Genomic DNA, 19,560 nt, shown 5'->3' on the forward strand with positions numbered 1-19,560 from the left:
GTCACTCAGGCTCTTTGAGCCTCAGCGCCCCCATCGGCTCAATTAAGGTGATAAATCCACCCGAAGGGGCGGCTGGAGCATCACGGGGTTAACGTAGATGCCAACCTTCTCCCCGTCCACACCGGTGCCCGGCGTCGCAGGGAAGGCAGGTGTACTAGTCACGGTGTTTTTCGGAAAGGAGGATTGCTAGGCAGACAGTCTATTTTTACTCTTTTTTTATTTACTGACGTACAGTTGACTGACAGTGATGCGCCAATTGCTGCTGGTGTGTTTGTCCTCTTTGTTATGTGAACAGCTCCTTCCTAGCCTTCAGCCCGCCAGGGGTTCTCTTCCTCCCTCCCTCCTTCCTTCCTTTTTCCCCTTTTCTTCTCCCCCCTCCCCCGGTCTTATTGGGGTCGCACCTGCGGCACATGGAGGTTCCCAGGCTAGGGGTCGAATCGGAGCTGTAGCTGCCGGCCTACGCCAGAGCCACAGCCACGCAAGATCAGAGCCGTGCCTGCGACCTACACCACAGCTCTCGGATCCTTAACTCGCTGATCGAGGCCGGGCACCGAACCTTCGTCCTCATGGATGCTGGTCGGATTCGTTTCCACTGAACCACGAGAGGAACTCCACTTTTTCCTTTTTTGACCATACCCAGAGTGTATGGAAATTCTTGGGCCTGGGATCAAATCTGAGCCACCTCTGCGACCTGTGCCACAGCTGTGGCAACACTGGGTTATTAACCCACGGTACCACACAGTGGAACCCCAGCCAGGGTTTTTCTTGGTGAAACATTTAAGTGGCTTGTTCCAAGTTAAATGTATTCTCTTTGTACCATAGTGCCAGATTCTGGTCAGCCCTAGACAGATGACAGCTGATATTCGAGTTCTCCGTGTTCCTTATAGTATGGCGAGGGTTGGGGGGGGAACAAATCAAGATTTATGAACAAACTGCTGCACAGCTTGTGGGGAGCGTGAGTTCTCTCATCTTTTTTCTTCACTATTTAGAGTGAGTGTATGGCTTTGTTAGGAGCTGGTTGCAAAAAGTTTATATTTCATTTAAAATAGATGTTTCTCAATTTCAGATGTATGTAAGAATTCCCTGGGGGAGCTTGTGAAAAATGCAGATTCGGATTCAATGTTTCTGGGGTGTGGCTGAGATCCTGATTCTAACAAGCTCCCAGGGGGCGCCCAGGCTGCTGGTCCAGGGACCACACTTTGGGTGTTAATAGACTAGGTGTACTAATCCTTTGAGAATTTTGGAGGCTTGTGTCCCCTGTTAGTAAAAAAGAGGAAAGCAGTTTTCTTTCCAGACAGAAGTGAAGTGACATGACATGGTTCACTGGTCTAGAAGGAAGGGTACCAAGTTGGTTTATTGATTTTTTTTCTTTTTTTTTCTTTTTTTTTCTTTTTAAGGGCCACACTGTGGCATATGGAAGTTCCCAGGCTAGGGGTCGAGCCAGGGCTGTAGCTGCCGGCCTACACCTCAGCCACAGCCACACCAGATCCAAGCTGCATCTGCGACCTACACCACAGCTCACGGCAACGCCAGATGCTTAACCCACTAAGCGAGGCCTGGGATCGAACCTGTGTCCTCATAGATCCTAGTCAGATTCGTGTTCTGCTGAGCCATGACGGGAGCTCCACCAAGTTGGTTAATTTAAAGGCCATGAGCCAGGTGTATTTCCTTCCAGTGCTCTGCTTGCAGAGCGACTTTAAACAGGTGTGCCTCGGGGTAGGCGCTGCATCTCAAGCATCCACTGAGATAAGGGGTGAGCCTTGGCCAGTGACACGAAAGACAGGGTTGCGTTGCCACTTGCTGGGGACGAGTAAAACCGTGTGGCTCTCGGTGTACCTGACATTCATTCACCCAGTACTTGCCGAGGCCCCTGCTGCTGACTGACCTTGAACACGTTACTGAACCTCTTTTGTTTTTTTCAGTAAAGTTGGAAAGTTTCAGCATTGGGTCCAGAGGAGGCGCTTGAGAATTGACTGACTCAGGGAAAGCAAGGGAACCATTTTATGTTACGACCTAAACAAAATAAATGGTGGGCTGTCTAAAAGCTTACCAACAAAAAGGCAGCTAATAGTATTAGTAACACCGATGGCAGAGAATTTCTGTCCTTCGCAGATGAAGAGCTCCTTCCAGATCCCAGTCCAGAAAGAGAGACGGTTTAGTGGAAAATACCCACACGCCGTGCGGTGGGCAGTTCACCTGATGCGCACGGTCAGAATGGATGAGAAAAGTAGTCAGCATCGTTTTCTTCCATGATTTACAGATGCAGATGCTGGATGTGTATCTATCACATTTGCAGAGAACCCTACTCCCCCCCCCCCAAAAAAAAAAGATCACCCCCAGTGTCGGGAAGAGCGCAGACTGCTAGTGGGAATGCCAATCAGGACAGCGTTTCAGGAGCGGAACGGGCAGTGTACCCAGAGGCCTCCAGAAGTCTACGAAGTCTTCCATTTCGAAATCGCACTTGGAGGAATATCTGCTCAGGAAGTTATTCTATAGCGCCCAGCAAACACTGACCTTCTCTTGAGGATGGAGGTGGATTTTTAGTTTTAGGTTTTCCTTTCGTGTACTTTCGATTTCATCATAGACCGAAAGTGTTTCCTTGCTTTAGCCCCCAGCAAACCCAGAGCTGAATTTGTAATCACCTTTAGCAGTTTGGGGAAGCTGACCACTTCTCTGCAGGCCCTTGATCTATGCTTCATTTTTTCGCTTCCTTCCTTGTTTTCCTTTCAGGGGAGTGTTTTCATCTCTTTTTGTTGGATTATATCACACTGGGGTTTTCTTTCTTTTCTCTTCCTTTTTTTGCGCTACGCCTGCAGTATGTGGAAGTTCCCTGGCCAGGGGATCGAACCCGAGCCACAGCAGTGACAACGTTGGATCTTTAACCGCTAGGCTACCAGGGAATTCCTACATCATGCACTTTTCAAGCTGCCTCAAATCTTTTTTGGAAGAAAAGTGGAGTATATTTAAATGCCTAAGATTCTATTTCTTGAGCTCCAGCTAACCACCAATACGGTACACTGAGCTCAGCGGGAAGAAAGAAACCAGAACGGTGTCCCAGTGCTGCCCTTGAGTGGACAGAGGGAGATTTACATTGAGAAATAACTAAAGGAGTATGCTGTCTTTTGAAGACCTAAAAAGTATGGGCCAGGAGTTCCCTTATGGCTCAGCAGGTTAAGGATCAGGTGTTGTTGCTGCAGTGGCATGGGTTCAGTCCCTGGCCTGGGAACTTCCACAGGCTACACACATGGGCAAAAAATAAAAATAAAAACGAAAATAAAAGGTGTTGGTCAAATAAGTGCCATTTTGTACGAGGACTGAGAAAGATTGGATTTGTCCCCGAAGGTAGAGCTGGGTGCTGGGCTTCCCCCGGCCACTCTGCTGTCAGGCTGTCTCTCTATATGGAGGCGTCTTCTTCCCAAGCACATGTCCTCAGTGAAGCACAACCTTTTATCATCTCTGAGGGAGGCTGTTGCCCTTTCTCAGATGTGGAGGCCAGCGAGGTGCAGGTTGTATTCTTGGTGGTCAGTGCCAAGGCCCTGAGGTCACCTGAAATTAATACGTTACCCAAGGATGGTCGATACCATGCAGAGCCAGCTTCAGAATAGGAGGGGGTGGTCTCTACGCACCCAGTGCTCCGTGAGATGCTTCTCAAGGCCCTTGGTAGCAGGGTGGGCACAGAAGAGCAATCTCCTAAGGAGAAGTCCCAGCCCTGCAAGGTTCCACCCAAGTTTTGGACACAGAGCTGAGGCTGGAGGATGTCCTGTCAAACGTTGCCAGGGTGCGAAAAAATTAAATCGATCCCTTTCTGTCTGCCTTCAGAGAGCAGAGAAGGGAACTCTCCTTTTGGATTCTCTAGCCATTAACATGTAAATATTACAGTGGTAGAAGCCACAGTTGTTAGGTATGGCCCAGACAGCCAGGACGTGGCAACCACAGCTGAGCAGGAAGAGAATGGAGAGTTTTTCAGAGACGCATTCATTTGGCTCAGTCTCTTAAGGCCCTGGCAGTGTGGTTCCCGACGTCAAGGCGCCCCCCAGCTGAGGATCAGAAAGCTGATCTGGAAAGGCCCACGCCCAGGCAAGCAGCAGCCCGGCAGCCACACAACAGAACCCAGCTCCAGCCAGCAAGTGCCCTCTGCAGCCCAGCCCTGCCTGGCCTGGCCTGTGGCTCCTGGTCCACTGGCTGCATGGTGCACACTGCCAGCTGTCTGTACTAGTCTCTCTTGAACTTGAACCTACCTGCTTTCCCAGCTCCCCGCCTTCTGTTTCCTCACTCGCAGGTTCTCTCCCTGGTACAGTGTTTTGTGCCGACTGCTCGCTTGATCCCTGGCCTCTTTGGCTCAGCCTTAAGACTCACTCCTGCAAGCAGCCTGCCCGACCTTGCTGGCCCACCTTGCTCTGTCCGCATCTGGCCCTGTCAAGCCAGAGATGCACTACAGCACAGTGAAACGAGAGTGTGAAGAGCCCCACGGCATCCTTCTCAAGGCAGCATTTAATGAAATGGAACAATGGAATAATCAGAGTTCACGGGAGACTCTGGCATGGAGCTCTCAAGCCACGAAGGCTTCCTGGAAGAGGTCCCTGGAGAGCAGGGCCTCCCAGAGTGGATGGAATTGAGGTAGAAGGTTTGGGACATTCCAGGGCAAAGGACAGAGTAGGATGCCCCAGGTGTACTGTGGGGCAGAATGGGTAATAAGTCTGGTCACGCCACATCTCAGAGGGCCTTGAGCACCAGGCTGTGGTCCTTGAACTTGGCTCTTTGGACTTTGGGGCTTTTTGAAAATTTTACTTAAGGGGAGATCAGTGCAATGGTGACATTTAAGCTGGACTGGAAGAGAAGTCCCAGAGGCACATTGGCCTCTGGTATTTCTTTCTTCCTTTTTTTTTTTTTTTTTTTTTTTTTGCTTTTTAGGGCCACACCTGCGGCATATGGAAGTTCCCAGGGTAGGCGTCAAATCAGAGCAGCTGCTGGTCTACACCACAGCCACAGAAATGCAGGATCCAAGCCGCATCTTCGACCTACACCACAGCTCACAGCAACAGCAGATCCTTAACCCACTGAGCGAAGCCAGAGATCGAACCCACATCCTCATGGATTCTAGTTGGGTTCATTAACCTCTGAGCCACAAAGGGAACTCCCTCCTCTGGTATTTCTGATGCATCCTCTGAGCATCTTGGGAGCTGGGTCTAAGCATCCCTGGCTTCCGCTGTGGGCCAGCATCCTGACAGAAGCCTTGCAGAAGCGCTGAAACTTTGTCGAGGTGTCCATCCAGGTGCTGATGGGAGAGTCTGGATCTTGAGGTTGTGCCTCAACTCATGCCTTTCACAAATGGCAGGACCCACGGCAGGCCGTGCTGGGTTTGCTCCCAGGCTGGTCACCGGCTTCCTGGGGCGCTCTGGGCTGAGCCTGGGCTGTGTGGCCTTGCTGTCCTCACGGGGCCGCCTGAGTTTACCAAGGCCCTGGCATTTGGCCCCCATCCATTTCCTTTTGGGGATGGGGAGGGGCGTGTAGCTGGCGTGGCCTCCCGACTCCCAGCGTTATGCAGGCAGGGGAACGTGTGGCCCTATAAGCTGCTGGAAAACACCTTTCAAAGGCAAGGGTTTAGCTGCACTTGGCGAAAGACAAATCCCACAGCAACTGTGTGATGCTGGCCGTCGGCGAGCGCCATGTCCTTCGCAGGGCGGCTCAGAGCCCCCTTTATCCCAGATCAGGGGTCCTCACTGGCTTTGCTCCCCCCTGCCCCCCCGGGGTGGACGGAGGCCCTGCCACCAGGACAGCTGCCAGGAGGACTGAGAAGCAGTGGGCGCCAGCCCGTCACCCTCTTGGGGTCTGTCTGTCTCTACTCCCTGTTGCCCTCTGGTCCCTTAGCCTGATCCCCGGCTTTTCCTCTCTTTTTCGCTGTTCCCTGCCTCCCTCATCCATCTCCCACCCTCTTCTCTTTCCCTTTCTTTTCACTCTTCCCTGCCCCTTTCAAAAAATGGACTTGAGGCAGCATCTCTTTGTTTGCTATAGAAACAAAACATTGGTGATTTATGTCAGCTGAGGGGCCAGCGCTGGTGATTTTGGTTGGTATTTCTCAGTATTCAAAGGACTGGCGTGGGCTGTCTGGAGCTGGGCCACCCGGCCGGGGCCGGGGGGAGGCTGGGGGCTGCCCCGGAACCTACAGAGCAGCCTCAGGGCTCTCCTGCTCCTCTTGTTTCATTTTGAGAACAGGGAAAAAGCAAAAAAAAGAATAATGTAACAAACACCCACGTGGCCACCACCTAGAATTGATGTTTTTGCTTCCGGTATTTAAAATATAAATGAATGGAAGGATGGAGGAGAATGTGAGCAAAAGGATGTGTGTGTGTGTGTGTGTGTAACTGGGTCGCTTTGCTGTACAGCGGAAATTGACAGAACATTGTACATTCACGATACTAATAGAAAAATTTAAAAATACAAAAGAAAAACAAAGTAAACAAATAAGAGCATTGACTTCTCCTCGCAGAGCCTCGCTCTTCCTTCTCTGTGGCTGGGGCGTGACACCACCATCCATTGAACGTGAATTTTCCAAATCCATTTTCATAGGTTCACTGCATCTCTGTGAAGCCGTGAGTAATGTGTAGCCGTGCTGGGCATGTTTTTAGAAGCGTACTTAAGTGCTGACATGCTGTGCTGTCATTCTGCAGCTTGCTGTTGGCACTAAATATTATGGTTTTGAGATCTTTCCCTGTTGATATTTATATCTGGTTCATTTCCCGTTGGTGCTGGGAAGGGCGTTGTGGTGCAGGTCTGTTATCTGCTGCGCTGCTGGCGGATACGTGGTTGTTTCTGGGTTTTCTGTAGTACAAGAGCATTGCCCTTTTTTATTGCCTTTTTCAGGGCTGCACCCGCAGCATATGGAGGTTCCCAGGCTAGAGGGAGAATCAGAGCTGTAGCCGCTGGCCTACGCCACAGCCACAGCCACGCAGGATCTGAGCTGCATCTGCGACCTACACCACAGCTCACGGCAACAGTGGATCCTTAACCCACTGAGCGAGGCCAGGGATGGAACCTGTGTCCTCATGGATGCTAATCAGATTCGTTTCCGCAGAGCCACAGTGGGACCTCCAAACATTGCTGTCGTAGATGTCGTCGTGGTGCCTCCTGTTGTGGGTACACGGGCCTGCTGGCCAAGTTCAAGTGGACCCAGTCTCATCCCTTTGACCTCCCCTGCATTTCTCTGAGCTTCACCCCCAGACCAGCTCCCTCTTCCTTTCCTGAGCTCCCCCAGCAGGGGAAGGGTCAAGGGAGAAGAGGGCTGTGGGGATGGAATTGACCGTTCATGTGGCCGGTGGATGGACTGTATTTGGTGGCCCATCCTTAGTGCCCTTTGGGTCTTGTTTGATTTTTATTTTGTCAAAGCATTTATTGCAACACCATTTGAGAAAACGCATATATCGGTCTCACCCACATTCCTGCCTTCCTAGCCCAAGGGTTTCACTTTTCTGAGTCGCTTTGGCCTCTGCCTACAAGGATATCTCTACGGAGTTGTGATTGTACACGTCGTGCTGTGTGGTCTGTATTTTCTCTCCTTACTTGGCTGCACCTGTGGGATGTGAAAGCGCCCGGACCAGGGACCGAACCCGCACCACAGCAGCGACCCAAACCGCTGCAGTGACAATGCCAGATCCCTAGCCCACTGCGTCACAGGAGAATGCCTCTGTTTTGTATTTAGCCACATATTACAAACACTTTCCATCTTGCTGCAGTCTTCGTAATGGCCACTTATTACCATGACCCTGTGACCCTCTGCCCTGCCATGTGCCCTCACCCACTCTTCCTGCCCTGCCCTGGGGTCTGCTCTCCCCCGGTGTCCCTTCCTCACTCCCAGCAGTCTCTGCGATCACACTGCCATCTAAAAGCAGAGAAAGAAAGTTGGGCTCTGTCGCGGCTCAGCAGTAATGAACCCAACTAGTATCCATGAGGATGTGGGTTCAATCCCAGGCCTTGCTCAGTGGGTTAAGGATCCACATTGCTGTGAGCTGTGGTGTAGGTCACAGTCACCGCTTGGAATCAGCATCACTGTGGCTGTGGCTGTGGCTGTGGTGTAGGCCGGCAGCTGCAGCTCAGATTTGACCCCTAGCCTGGGAACCTCCATGTGCCGCACGTGCGGCCCTAAGAAGAAAAAGGAAAAAAAAAAAATTTGCTCATTGGGAGTTCCCAGGTAGCCTGGCAGTTACAGATTCTGGGTTGTCACTGCTGTGGCTTGGGTTTGATCCCAGGCCCAGGAACTCCCACATGCCATGGGCGCCCCCTCCCAAAAAAAAAAAAAAAAGAGAAAGGAAAGCATTCAAACGCAACTGTGCGGCCGGCCGTCTTAGTCCACGTGGCTTTGAGATTGTCTCACCCGTCGGCTCCTCCCCGGAGGAAACCTTTTGGAGCTGAGTTCTTAGGCCTTGTTCTTTCTTCCTAGGATTTGAGGGACATGGTGAAGGGGGGGTTCTGAGGCACTGCTCTGGTCCACCCCGGGCAGGGCTTGGGGCCGAAGCCCTCCGTAGGAGCGTAGAGCGTGCGTTCTGTGCCCAGAGGTTCCGCTCTGGGTGGCGCCGGTGAGAGAACAGCACCCCACGCATGGCAGGCGCCACACGGTCCCTGGAACCATCCCTGTAGCATCAGCTTCGGCTCCGTCTTCTGTTTCTTTAGTTCACTCCCTCCAGCCAGCGGGGAGGTTTCTGTTTATCTCACCAGCAGCAGTTTTGTGTCCCTTCTTGCAAGCCAAATGATCAACTTAGGGATGATGAAAAAATAATAAAATGAACTTATTTATAATAAGAGCTAATGTTTACGGAGTACTTACCGTGGACCAGATACTCTGCGGAAAAGCATTTTATTCCTTCGTTTATTCCTTCCTGCACCCAAATAAGAGGAAACTCTCGCTGCCCCCATTTGGCAGCTGTGGAAATGAGAGGGGAGGTGATTTGCCTGGATCTGCCTCTGAATCCTCACTGTACTTGAACCCCCACCCGTCCTGGGCAGCGCAGCTGGGAAACCACACGTTCAAGAGAAGCAGAGACAAACTGCTCCTTTTTCTTTCCCTTCAGAGAAGCCCCTTGCTGGTGTGGAAGTTATTTGGTACAAAGGCATCGATGAGACATTTTCCAGTCCCTTTAAGTTTCCCGTTAGAGGCTCTGCCCTCAGTTCTCCTTAGAAGCCTCTGCTTCGGGGGACCTGCTGCAGGGGATGGGGGAGCAGGGAAGGCGTGATGGGGGGAGGAAGGGGAGGGGTTCTCAGCCTCAGAGAAGAGGGCGGGCGGTGGGTGGTGCGGAGAGGGCTATGCGGGGCCCTGCCCAGCTCCTCCCTGCGGATGGGTGTCCCTCGCCAGCGACTGGCCTGGAAGAAACCGCAGCAGCGTTTCCAACAGGCAGACCAGGGTTCCTGTCCCAGCTGGGCCCCTTGCCTGCCAGGGGGCCTTGGGTGGGAGACTTGACCGTCACAGAGGGAGGGTAACTGTGCTCCCGGGAGTGAGCGAGGTCCCTGTACCGGGCGAGCGGAGCAGGTGCGCCTGAGGGTTCACCCTGGAACAGCGTCTCACCTGCTGGTTCACCCCTGGAAGAGCAGCGCCGAACTAACCCAAGGCTGAGCGATGCCGGTGTCTGTCGGTTCTTTCTCCCTGTCCTCGTGCTGGCCGTGGGCTTCTCTGGGTTGAAGTCTGCGGTGGCTGTACCGAGTCATTTTCTGTTTATGCTCCACGGTCACATGCACCTGGTCCTCGTGGGCTCCCAGACACGGCTTCGGTGGTCAAAGCACCCAATACAAGGGGGCCTTCGCTTTTGCGTAACCGTGGGGGAGGGGTGCGGAGACCTGCAGCCCCGGGGCGCTGCTCCTCGATGGAGTCTGCTGAGGACTCCTTAGTGTGGCTGGGGGGGCGGGGGTGTGTGCAGGAGGAGCGGGGGTGTGTCGTGTCCCTGCCCTGCCATCCTGGTCCCCACCGGCCAGGATTGAGACAGACCACAGCCATGGGGATGAAGAAGCCCCTTAGAGCAGTCACTTGGGGAAACTGAGGCACCGGTTTAAGGAAGTGGGCTTCTCTGCCTGTAGATTTTACTTGTCCTCCTCCATCCCCACACCTGCGTGTCCCCCACAGACCAACTGAGCATCCCACATCCGGCTACACACAGGCTGCTGCCGTGTCTAATCTAACCTAACAGTGGGTGGGCCCTGGTTTAACCCAACACTTGAAATTGCCCAATTTCAGAAACCGATTAAAGAATTTGGCTAGGAGTTCCCATTGTGACTCAGTAGTAACGAATCTGACTAGTATCCATGAGGATGTGGGTTCGATCCCTGGCCCTACTCAAGGGGTTTAGGATCCAGCATTACTGTGAGCTGTGGTGTATGTAGGTTGTAGAGGCAGCTCGGATCCCGTGTTGCTGTGGCTGTGGTGTAGGCCAGCAGCTGCAGCTCTGATTCGACCCCTAGCCTGGGAACTTCCATATGGCATGGTTGTAGCCCTAAACACACACACACACGAACTTGGCCAAAACATTTCTGAGATGGGGCCTGGCGCTGGGGATGCATTCCTCTGCACTGGCCGGCCTGTCCTGGGCCCCAGTGGTTCCCTTCGGGCCACTGACCCAAGCCCAGCCTGGGATGAGGACACACCTGAGCTGAGCCCCAGGCCTCTGGGCGATGACATGCAGCTGTGAAGATGCGGCTGGAAATGCCTGAGTCTCCTGTGGTCTGACGCACCGCCCAGGAGGCCTGGCCAGCCCTGGGCGCGTCCTGAGAGCCCCCGGGAGCGCTGGCTGTGGCCGCGTGCCTTTGTGTGTGATGTGTGTCGTGGGAAAGGCAGCGCCCCGAGCCTGCTTCTCTCTGGGCCCGTTCCCCAACACACCGAGCCACATCTTCTACTAGGTGTGAACATAATGGACTCTTTTTTCCTTTTGAAGACGGGCCCACCCCTGCATGCCCACTGCTCTGGCCACCGGGCAGGTTACGAAATGCCACGGCTATATTTCTGGTACCTTGGCACCCCCGTCCCCCCACAGAGAAGTAAAATGTCAGTGGAGCAAATTACCAACCGAGTGCTGTGGAATCCATAAATATTCAATTGCTCCGGCTTTCACCGGCCCATATAAAATTAAAGCTCTGGTCAGCTCCGGAGGGGAGGCGGCTGGTTAGTGTAAGCGGGGGAGGGGACCAGCTGCCAGTGGAGAGACAAGTGTCCCCAAAGGGCAGGGCCGAGGCTGCCTCTGTGGGCTGTGGTTGGTGGGGTGTAGCCCTGGCTGGAGGTGGAGGAGATGCAGCGAGGAGTGGGATGCAAAGAGCAGGGAGGTGGAAAACCCAAATGCCAGTGTGACCCAGGAGGGGGTCTCCTCTGATTTTGCATTTGAGGCCTTTTGGTTGGAGGGGGGCGTTGTGTTGCGCGTTTTAGCCCAGCCCTGGACGCCAATGTGGGGGTGGCAGCATTGCCATCAGCATGTTCCCACCAGGGAGCGTCCCCTTCAGAGCAGGTGCTGGAACCTCCCCAGGCAGCAGGGCTGGAGATGGGGGACAGGGCGCTGGCTCACTAGTGGCCAGCTTTCTCCTCCCGCCAGGCTCCTCCCTGCACAGCCCCCTGCCCCGTGCTCGCCTGAGTGGGGCTCTCCTGCCCTGGATCTCTGCTGGGCTGCGTGCTTCGTGCTTTGGGGAGTGTGTGTTCCCACCACCTCCTTAGGTTCAGACTCCCTGCAGGTGGGGGAGTGGCTTCCGCTTCATGGGGCTTCTCCGTGCTGAGTTCTTAAACACACAGCCTCATCGATCTTTATGTAGTGGGATAAGGTAGGAACCGCAGTGCCTTCACCACGTGGCAGCAGAGGTCCCGAGGCGCAGAGATGGGCAGCAACTTGCTTGGGGTTCCGTGGAGCTGTTACTTGCAGACCCAGGGGGGTTCCGTGGCTCTTCTGAGGCTGAGCTTGGATTCCATCCTGGGCCCTCGGGCTGAATCGTGTCCTGGGGGGGCCTCCCGGAGACTGGAGGGCCGTGGCCAAGCTCGCTGTCTCTTGCAGGCATCCCCACCCTCATCGTGCTGGACCCGCAGGGGGAAGTGATCACGCGCCAGGGCCGGGTGGAGGTGCTGAACGACGAGGACTGCAGGGGCTTCCCATGGCACCCCAAGCCCGTGCTGGAGCTCTCTGACTCCAATGCCGTGCAGCTCAACGAGGGCCCCTGCCTCGTCCTTTTTGTAGGTATGAAGCTCAGTGGGAGCCCCAAACCCCAGGGCGGGACAAGGGACAGGGTGGGCAGAGCTCACTGTGGGCGGAATTTGTCCCTCTGGCTTTTTTCTGTCGCCAGCAATGCGGAGCCTGTGTCTTTGTCTCCAGCCGCTGAGCTTTCGACCCCAGTGATTTATTCATGTTTCTGCCCCCCTACCCCCCGCCCCCGTGGGTGGGGGAGGTGTTCTGGGAGCTGCTGCTGTGCTTTCCTTTCTAGCTGCTCTGGCTGCCAGCTGGGAAGAAGAGGTCAGGGCCCCTGAGGAAGCCCTGGGGGCCCCCCTGATGAACAGACCCAGTGTTGGAGGCGGGGCTGAAGCACAGCAGCTGCAGGGGGCCGGGCCCCCTCAGGCCAAGGCTCTTCCCCAGCTGCTGCTCACCTGTGCACTCGGCCCCCCCGGCAGCATCTCTGGGCCTAGAGCCCCTCTGTGTCCCCGCCTCTCCCACTCTGGTGCTCAGCGGGCGACTGACCGCTCTGCCTGGCAGGAGGACACAGGAACACCCACCCTGGGCTCCCCGCAGGCCTTTAGGGTGACCCTGGTTCCTTCTGCAGGTGGAGCAACTGCTGGCCAAGGGCCACATCGCCCTCTGCCTTAAGACTTGTTGCTTGGTTCTGACTCAAAATAAATCCGGTAGCGGGATCCTGGCTGAGCTGCACCTCACTGAGAGGCCAGAGCAAGTCCCCCCAAGTCTCCGCAGGTCTGGTTTTGGGGGGCTGCCAGGAGGGGAGCCAATATGCAGACTCGAGGGACTCATGAAGCAGACTGACTTGTAGGGTGGCCCTGCGCAGGGCGGACAGAGGCCTCTGGGGAGAGATGGCCGTGGGGAATCGGTCACCCTGGGACCTTCCTGCCTGCCGCAGACTTTTCTGGGGCCTGGGACCATTGGGAACCTCCCTGGACATCTGAGATGTGGAAACAGGGTCCCGGAGAGGCAAAGCATCAGAGAGAGAATTAGCTGGGGACCTAGGGTGGGCCGAGACAGCCTGAAGGGCCTCCTGGGCCGTGTGGTGCTTCTGGGCCAAGGTCGCCTGCAGGCACCTGCCCTCCCCTGCTCTGCACTTGCTCTCAGGTTCATGATTCAGCAGGAGTGAGCTGCTCCCATGCTGTTTCACCGGAGGCAGGAGGTGCCCCATGGGGGCTCTCCCTGCAGTCAGCCATCCCCTCGCAGGCCAGTCCTGCTGCCAGCTGTGACGCTGGCATCCCAGAGCCCTGGTGCTGCTGACCAGACCGCAGTTCTGACCTACCACCACCCATTCTGCCATTTCCATTAGGAAGTCAGAGATCCGAGGTCATGGCATCTCATTCTGGCTTAGGGGAGGCTTAGCTTCCAACCAAGGTGGCTGTGTGAAGAGTTCAGTGAAAAGGACTGTGTTTGCCGGGGTCTTAGTGCTACTTGGTGAAGGGACTTCTTCCCGCGGGCCCGGGTGTGAGAGCATGGAGCAAAAGCTGGCCTGTGCCTGCAGACACACCCTCGTGCACCCGGGAGGCGAGGCCAGCGTCCCACGGAAGGCTGGTTTTCTCCATTCAGGGGCGGCCCATCTGGCCCTGGACCCAGGCCCCCTCCGGGGGCACCACTCTGATCGACAAGCCAGGGTTTCCCTGTGTCTTCCTCTCTCCATCACAGATTCTGAGGATGATGGCGAGTCCGAGGCAGCCAAGCAGCTGATCCAGCCAATAGCGGAGAAGATCATCGCCAAGTACAAAGCCAAAGAGGAGGAGGCGCCGCTTCTATTCTTTGTGGCCGGGGAGGTGAGTGCCGCCAGGGCTGGTTTAGCTGGCTGGCTTTTAGAACACAAGTGATGCAGCCCTTGGGGAAGTCTGAAGCAGCCCTGGGATCTGGCGTGACAGTACTTCTAGAAGGATCCCCAGACAAATGTAGCGTCGAAGGGTGCCATCAGTCATGGAAGACCAATTCCAGCCCCTACCGCTTCCCTCTGCCACTCTTGCAGCAACCTCACAGCGGAGGAGCCCCCCACTCCAGGACAGACCCCTGCACCCCTACCCTGGCACCCGGCTGTTCCCTAGCCAGGCTGCTGGGGTGCCACAAAGATCAACACTTAACTCCCTCCATGCTGGGAGCAAAGTGGGCTTTTCCCACACGGGATCCCAGTGGGAGCCGCCCCTCTGACCTACAGTTAGTCACCCAGGCGGCCAGGGGCGTGCGGACACGGCCAGCATCCCTAGCGCTTCCCCCCGGGGCTGACCCTAGAGGGTCTCCAGCCGGGCGGGCGCGGGCAGGCAGCGTTCTGCGGGATGGGAGCCGAGGTCCCGCTGACGTGAGAATCCACAAGATGGTCGCGGTTGCGCAGCCGCGCCACCTTGGTCCCCACCCCCGGAGCCATCCCCTGCGCATGCTCCGCGGCCTCCCTTCAAGAGGCGCCGGCCTAAGCCGGTTATTGACAGATGCACTTTTTGAAGCCCCCGGCCTTCCTTGCTCGCCTCTGTACCTCCAGTTGGTCAGAGCCCTGCGCTCGTTTCCCGCTGTGTTTGCATCCCAGGGGTCGCACGGCGGCCAGACACCCTGAACCACCCATTCATCACCGCAATAGCCGCCCCTGCTCGGCGGGCCCCGGGGAGGCAGCTGACGTCCCTGCTCAGCCCTGGGGTGGAGGGAACAAAGCAAGTTCACAGGACCCTGCCTTGGGGCCACACAGGCTTGTTGCACACAAAGCACAAACGGAGCTCCTCTCAACGTATTCAGCTCTAACCCCTTTTCTCGGAGAAGAAAGATGGGCGCGGGAGAGAAAGGGCAGAGCCGGCGCGGGGGTGGGGCTGGAGGGCTCTAGGGGCCGCTGCTTTAGAAACGCGGCTGAAAAGGAGCCGGGCAGGCCTCCTAAACGCAGCCCCGGAGCTAGGGGCCTCACCTGCACCTCCACGCCCCGCTCCCTCTCTGGCTGGGCCGGCAACAGCATCGGCATGGCTACCTCACGGGTGAGGAAAGGGAGGCTCTGAGAGGCAGGGCGGCTCCCAGTCCCACCGGCCGGCTCTCCCGCCTCAAGGACCCCCCCGTGAGCCGTTATTGGGTCCATTTTACAGGACTTAGGAGACCTAGGCTCTGAGAAGTACCCTGCCCTAGTCCCACCTTAAGTGGGTGGCCGAGTGAATGTGCCATCAGGAGCGCCTCCAGAAGCCCTGCGCCCCCTCGCCTGTCCACAGGTCCACAGCCGGGCTGGCCCAGCCCTGGGGAGAGGGAGCCCTGGACCAGGGAGTTTGACAGAGGCCGGGGGGCCTCCATGGCTCCAGACAGCAACCCTCTTGGTCCAGTTCCCTGACCTCAGAAGCAAGGCAGCCTGGAAGGTGGAAGGACACAGGGTCCCGGGACCTCAGGCACCAACTGAGTGCCTCTGAGCTCAGGACCCTGGCCCCTCACGTTCTGAGGGGCCCCTCCCTTATCTTGATCCTGTACACTCCAGCAGGCAGAAGTTGGCCCTTCCAAAGCCTAAACAGACATTAAAATTCACCTCCCCGTGTTGGCTGAGGGGGAGAGGAGGGGAGGCGGCAGCACTGGCATTGGCTTAGGCCTCTAATGGGAGTTTGATGTACGGTATTTGTCCAGGTGTCTCCCCTCTGTTTATCGTGGAGATTGTGCATCAACCCAAATGGAGGGCCTAAGTCAGGTGAACGGTGCCGGAGATGCTGAATCACTTGGCATTACTGGGAAGTGTGTGTTCTTTATAGGGCGGGGAGCGGGGGTGGGGGGAATATGATCCTCCCCCCCCAAAGAACTGCCCTTTTAGAAAGAAGTGTTTTTTGTTTCAGAAACTGGTGAGCCTCCTGCTTGCCAGCATTTAAGGCTGGGAATACCCCCGAGCCTTTTTTCTGCAGGGCGACTCGCGTGTTTTCATTCCTTGATATGTCATATAGTGAGACAACTTGTGGCTGGGGCTGTAGAGCCCATTTCCGGTCATCGGCCGCGAGAAAGGTCAGCTCAGATGGTTGCCCCCTACAGCTCTTTCTCCTTGTCTCTGGACTTCTGTGATTGCCTTTGTCCTTCATAAAGCTGCACGTGATACTGGGACGTCCACCCGGACAGTCCTGGGAACGCGTGATAAATACAGCGACCCAGGAAACCCGCACTAGCCCTTTGGGAGCCCGGCTTCTGAACTGGCCCCGCCCCCGAAGCTGTGGGGTGGGGGCAGGGGGCCGTTTGGTGAAAAACTTTCTGAGATTGAAGTCTAGACTGGCCTCAGCCTACAGCGGGGGCTGCACAAGTAAGTAATCAAACGATATCCCGTTTTTACAAGTTAAAATTGCCTTCATGCTAATAAAGATGACTTGCCTGAGGCTTCGGGTGACTTGGAACCAGCCTTCCCCCTCCCCCTTGGCAGGACAGGGCCCCTTGGGGCCTGTTCTGAGAGCCCATCTTTGCTGGCGGTTGGCCGCTGGTGGCTGCAGCCCATGCTTGAAAACTTACTGGTTTCCTTTCCTTCCGCTGATTCCAGGATGACATGACCGACTCCCTGCGAGATTACACCAACCTGCCCGAGGCTGCCCCTTTGCTCACCATTCTGGACATGTCAGCCCGGGCCAAGTACGTGATGGACGTGGAGGAGATCACCCCTGCCATTGTGGAGGCCTTTGTGAATGACTTCCTAGCAGAAAAGCTCAAACCAGAGCCCATCTAGTGGGGCTCCGGCTTCCGGGGACATTATTTAAAACTCACTCCTCCCCCCTCCCCCCTTCCTTCCCTCCCCCCTTGGACTTTTCCAGCGTGTCCCGAGTCACACAACCCAAGTGTCCAACCTCTCTGTGGTGCCTTGTTTTCTGCGTTAACTCCTCAGCTAGCGCCCTAGGGTGCGCATCCTCTCGGCAGCAGGAGACCCCACCATGTCTGCAGACTCTGCTTGGGATTCGCAGGGCGGCGTGACCTGGCCGGAACTGGGACTGCAGCGCGCTCTCAGCCGCTGGCTCTTGGTGACATATTTGCCAGGGTGTCCTTCTGCCAAGTGGGCACCCGGGGGCAGAGCCGCTGGCTCCGCTTCAGGTGCCAGCACGCATGCGCAGAGCCCAAGCAGTCCAGAGACAGGAGTGGGTCGCGCTGGTGGGAGCCTCGGCGCAGAGCTGCCGGCGAGAGCATCCTTCCCGAAGGGACTGGGTCCGTCCGGGTCTGAGGGAGAAACACCAGCTTGTCAGATTCGGGCAGGGGGCCTCCACATCTCAAAGGAAGCTTGTGTTCTTTTCCAGTGAGGAAAAGAGTAGCCACAGTGGTGATTCACGTGGTGATTGCTTACTTTGATGGAGCGCCTCCCACGTGCTAAGAAAGAGCCGCTCGTTTTTCCTTCTAGCTCTTTCTTCCTTGCTCTTGACCTTCTCCCAGCTTCTGCCTTCTCAGATGAACAGTCCCTACTCTCGTGGAATTCTGTTGAGTTCCCAAGATGCTGTGGCTCTTTGTGCCCAGAGGAGGACCGCTCAGCAGCGCTGACCTGACTCGCCGGCTCTGGGCCTGGGGCTTCAGGAGCTCTGCTGAGGCCCATGTAGCCACCCTTGGCTACCCCCGCATTCCCTTTTCTTAAAGCAGAACTAAAAAGAGACAAATTCCCAGAAGCCTAGCTTTTTCCTAAGAACTTGCAGAAAGAGCTGTGCCCTAAGTGGGAGTGCCGGGCGAGCACAGGTCAGACGAAAGCGGGCCCTGGGTCCACTCTGCGAGGCCCAGCTCCGCGCCTTGTTCGGGCTGAACTGGTCACCAAAAAAGAAGGTAACAGCTTTGCTCTTAGGATTTGGGATTGGAGGCTTCACCTAGAGAGTCACAGGGTTTCAGCCCATCTCAACCAGGTGTCAGGGTCTTTAAAATAATCTCAGGCCTCACCCTTGGCTCCACTCACAGCCAACCAAGACCATTTATTTGGAAAAGCCAGCTCCCCCCCTCCCCCAATCAGCTGTTGACACCGTTGCTCCCTGCTGAGTTGGATTGTTGATTTGTAGTTCAGAGGTACAGTTAGTTGGTAATGAGACTGTTACTTGATGCCACCAGCCTGAAATGCAACCACTTAGAAATAAAACAGGCATCTCTGGACGTTAACCATTTGGTCTTTCCTGTCCTTGATAGAAAAATCTTTTTGCTTATGGTGCTGTGTTCTGTTGGGTGAGCAGTGGCGAGTGAGACATACGGGATCCTCTTGACTCTGACCGGATGCTTGGCAGCTGTGTTGCAGAAATTTCGAGAACCGAGCCCTAACACGGTCATCCAAAGAATCCTCCCGAAGCTAGGATGCTCATTTGGATTAGAGCGCCAGAGGCAGACCCCGCTGGAGCTCTGGCTGCCATCTCTCCGGGTTTGACCTGCCCTTGTGGGGGTTGGGTCCTCAGATTACAGACATCCTGTGGACACTCGAGCTCACTGCCCGCCGCCCCCCAGCAAGGGAACAAGTGCTCAGAGCCTGAGAAGACCAGTTGGAGAAGCACAAGGAGTCCCACACGGGTCTCCCAGTGAAGAATGGGCCTCAGACCTAGCTCTGCTCCGGAGGGGGCGGGGGGACAAGGGGAGGCCAGCCTCACCTGGACGGTGGTGGGGGTCAGGGTTTCTGTGCCCTGTACTGTGATGGCCTTGGAGGAAAGGTGGTCTCTCTGAGCAGCTACTTACCTTCTGGGGCAAAAGTGAGGAGGCCCTGTGATCCTTCCATGACCCTTACAGTAGGGCTGACTGAACTACTGGCCGCTACTGTCCTCTGGACCCCTGACACTAGAATGCCCCTTTGGGGTGGGGATGGAGGGTAAGATCAGTGGCAAGGTTTACTAAAAAGGTGCTTTTGGTTTTATAGTGGTGACTTTTGGGCAGTGGCAGGGGGTGGGGGCAGGGGAAGCTGGGTGGGGGGATCACTTCACCAGGGAAAAATCCCCCTCAGCTCTACAAGACATCTTAAAGGTTATCAATGCAGACGAAGTGGGTGGCTTCTTAATTCCCACTAAGCAGCTCCAAAATACCTTCAAATTCTTGTCACTAATTGGAAGCAGGTTAAATCACCAGCTGTGACATATTCAAGGGCTTCCGCCAGCAGCCAGGGAAACTGTGCCCTGCAGGTTGAGGCAGGATTGGTGGCTGTAAAAATGCCACCCTGGGGTTCCAGGTCTGTGTTTACAGTGACTTCCAGATCTGATTCTACCTGGTTTCCACAATGGAGATGAGGATTTTTGTTTGTTTGTTTTGTTTTTGACCTGTCCCAACAGTAAAGATCTGCTTAAGGAAAAGGGCACATGTTTAATTAAGATGTGTGTGTGCAATGGGCAGCTATAAAGGCCAGAGGGAGACTGAGAACCAGCGTCCTTTCCAGGAGGGAGGGGGCAGCTTGCTACCCAAGTCCCAAGTATGTCCTCAGAATCAATGGCTCTCTCACTTATCCGAGTGCAGG

The 19,560-nt window shown here is 55.6% G+C and overlaps 1 protein-coding gene across 2 annotated transcripts in view; it reads left to right on the forward strand.

The window, feature by feature from the left end:
- NXN (nucleoredoxin) overlaps window positions 1-18,233 on the forward strand; it is a 161,983-nt gene extending 143,750 nt beyond the window's left edge. For both annotated transcript variants that reach the window (XM_047759160.1, XM_047759161.1), the window contains exons 6-8: window positions 12,009-12,188; window positions 13,839-13,963; window positions 16,657-18,233. In XM_047759160.1, the coding sequence (XP_047615116.1) occupies window positions 12,009-12,188; window positions 13,839-13,963; window positions 16,657-16,839 (488 nt within the window). In that variant the 3' untranslated portion in view covers window positions 16,840-18,233. The remainder of the gene's footprint in view (window positions 1-12,008; window positions 12,189-13,838; window positions 13,964-16,656) is intronic.
- Window positions 18,234-19,560: the final 1,327 nt, after the last annotated feature.

The sequence above is a fragment of the Phacochoerus africanus genome, chromosome 14 (assembly GCF_016906955.1).
Source record: "Phacochoerus africanus isolate WHEZ1 chromosome 14, ROS_Pafr_v1, whole genome shotgun sequence".
Taxonomy (NCBI): Eukaryota; Metazoa; Chordata; class Mammalia; order Artiodactyla; family Suidae; genus Phacochoerus; species Phacochoerus africanus.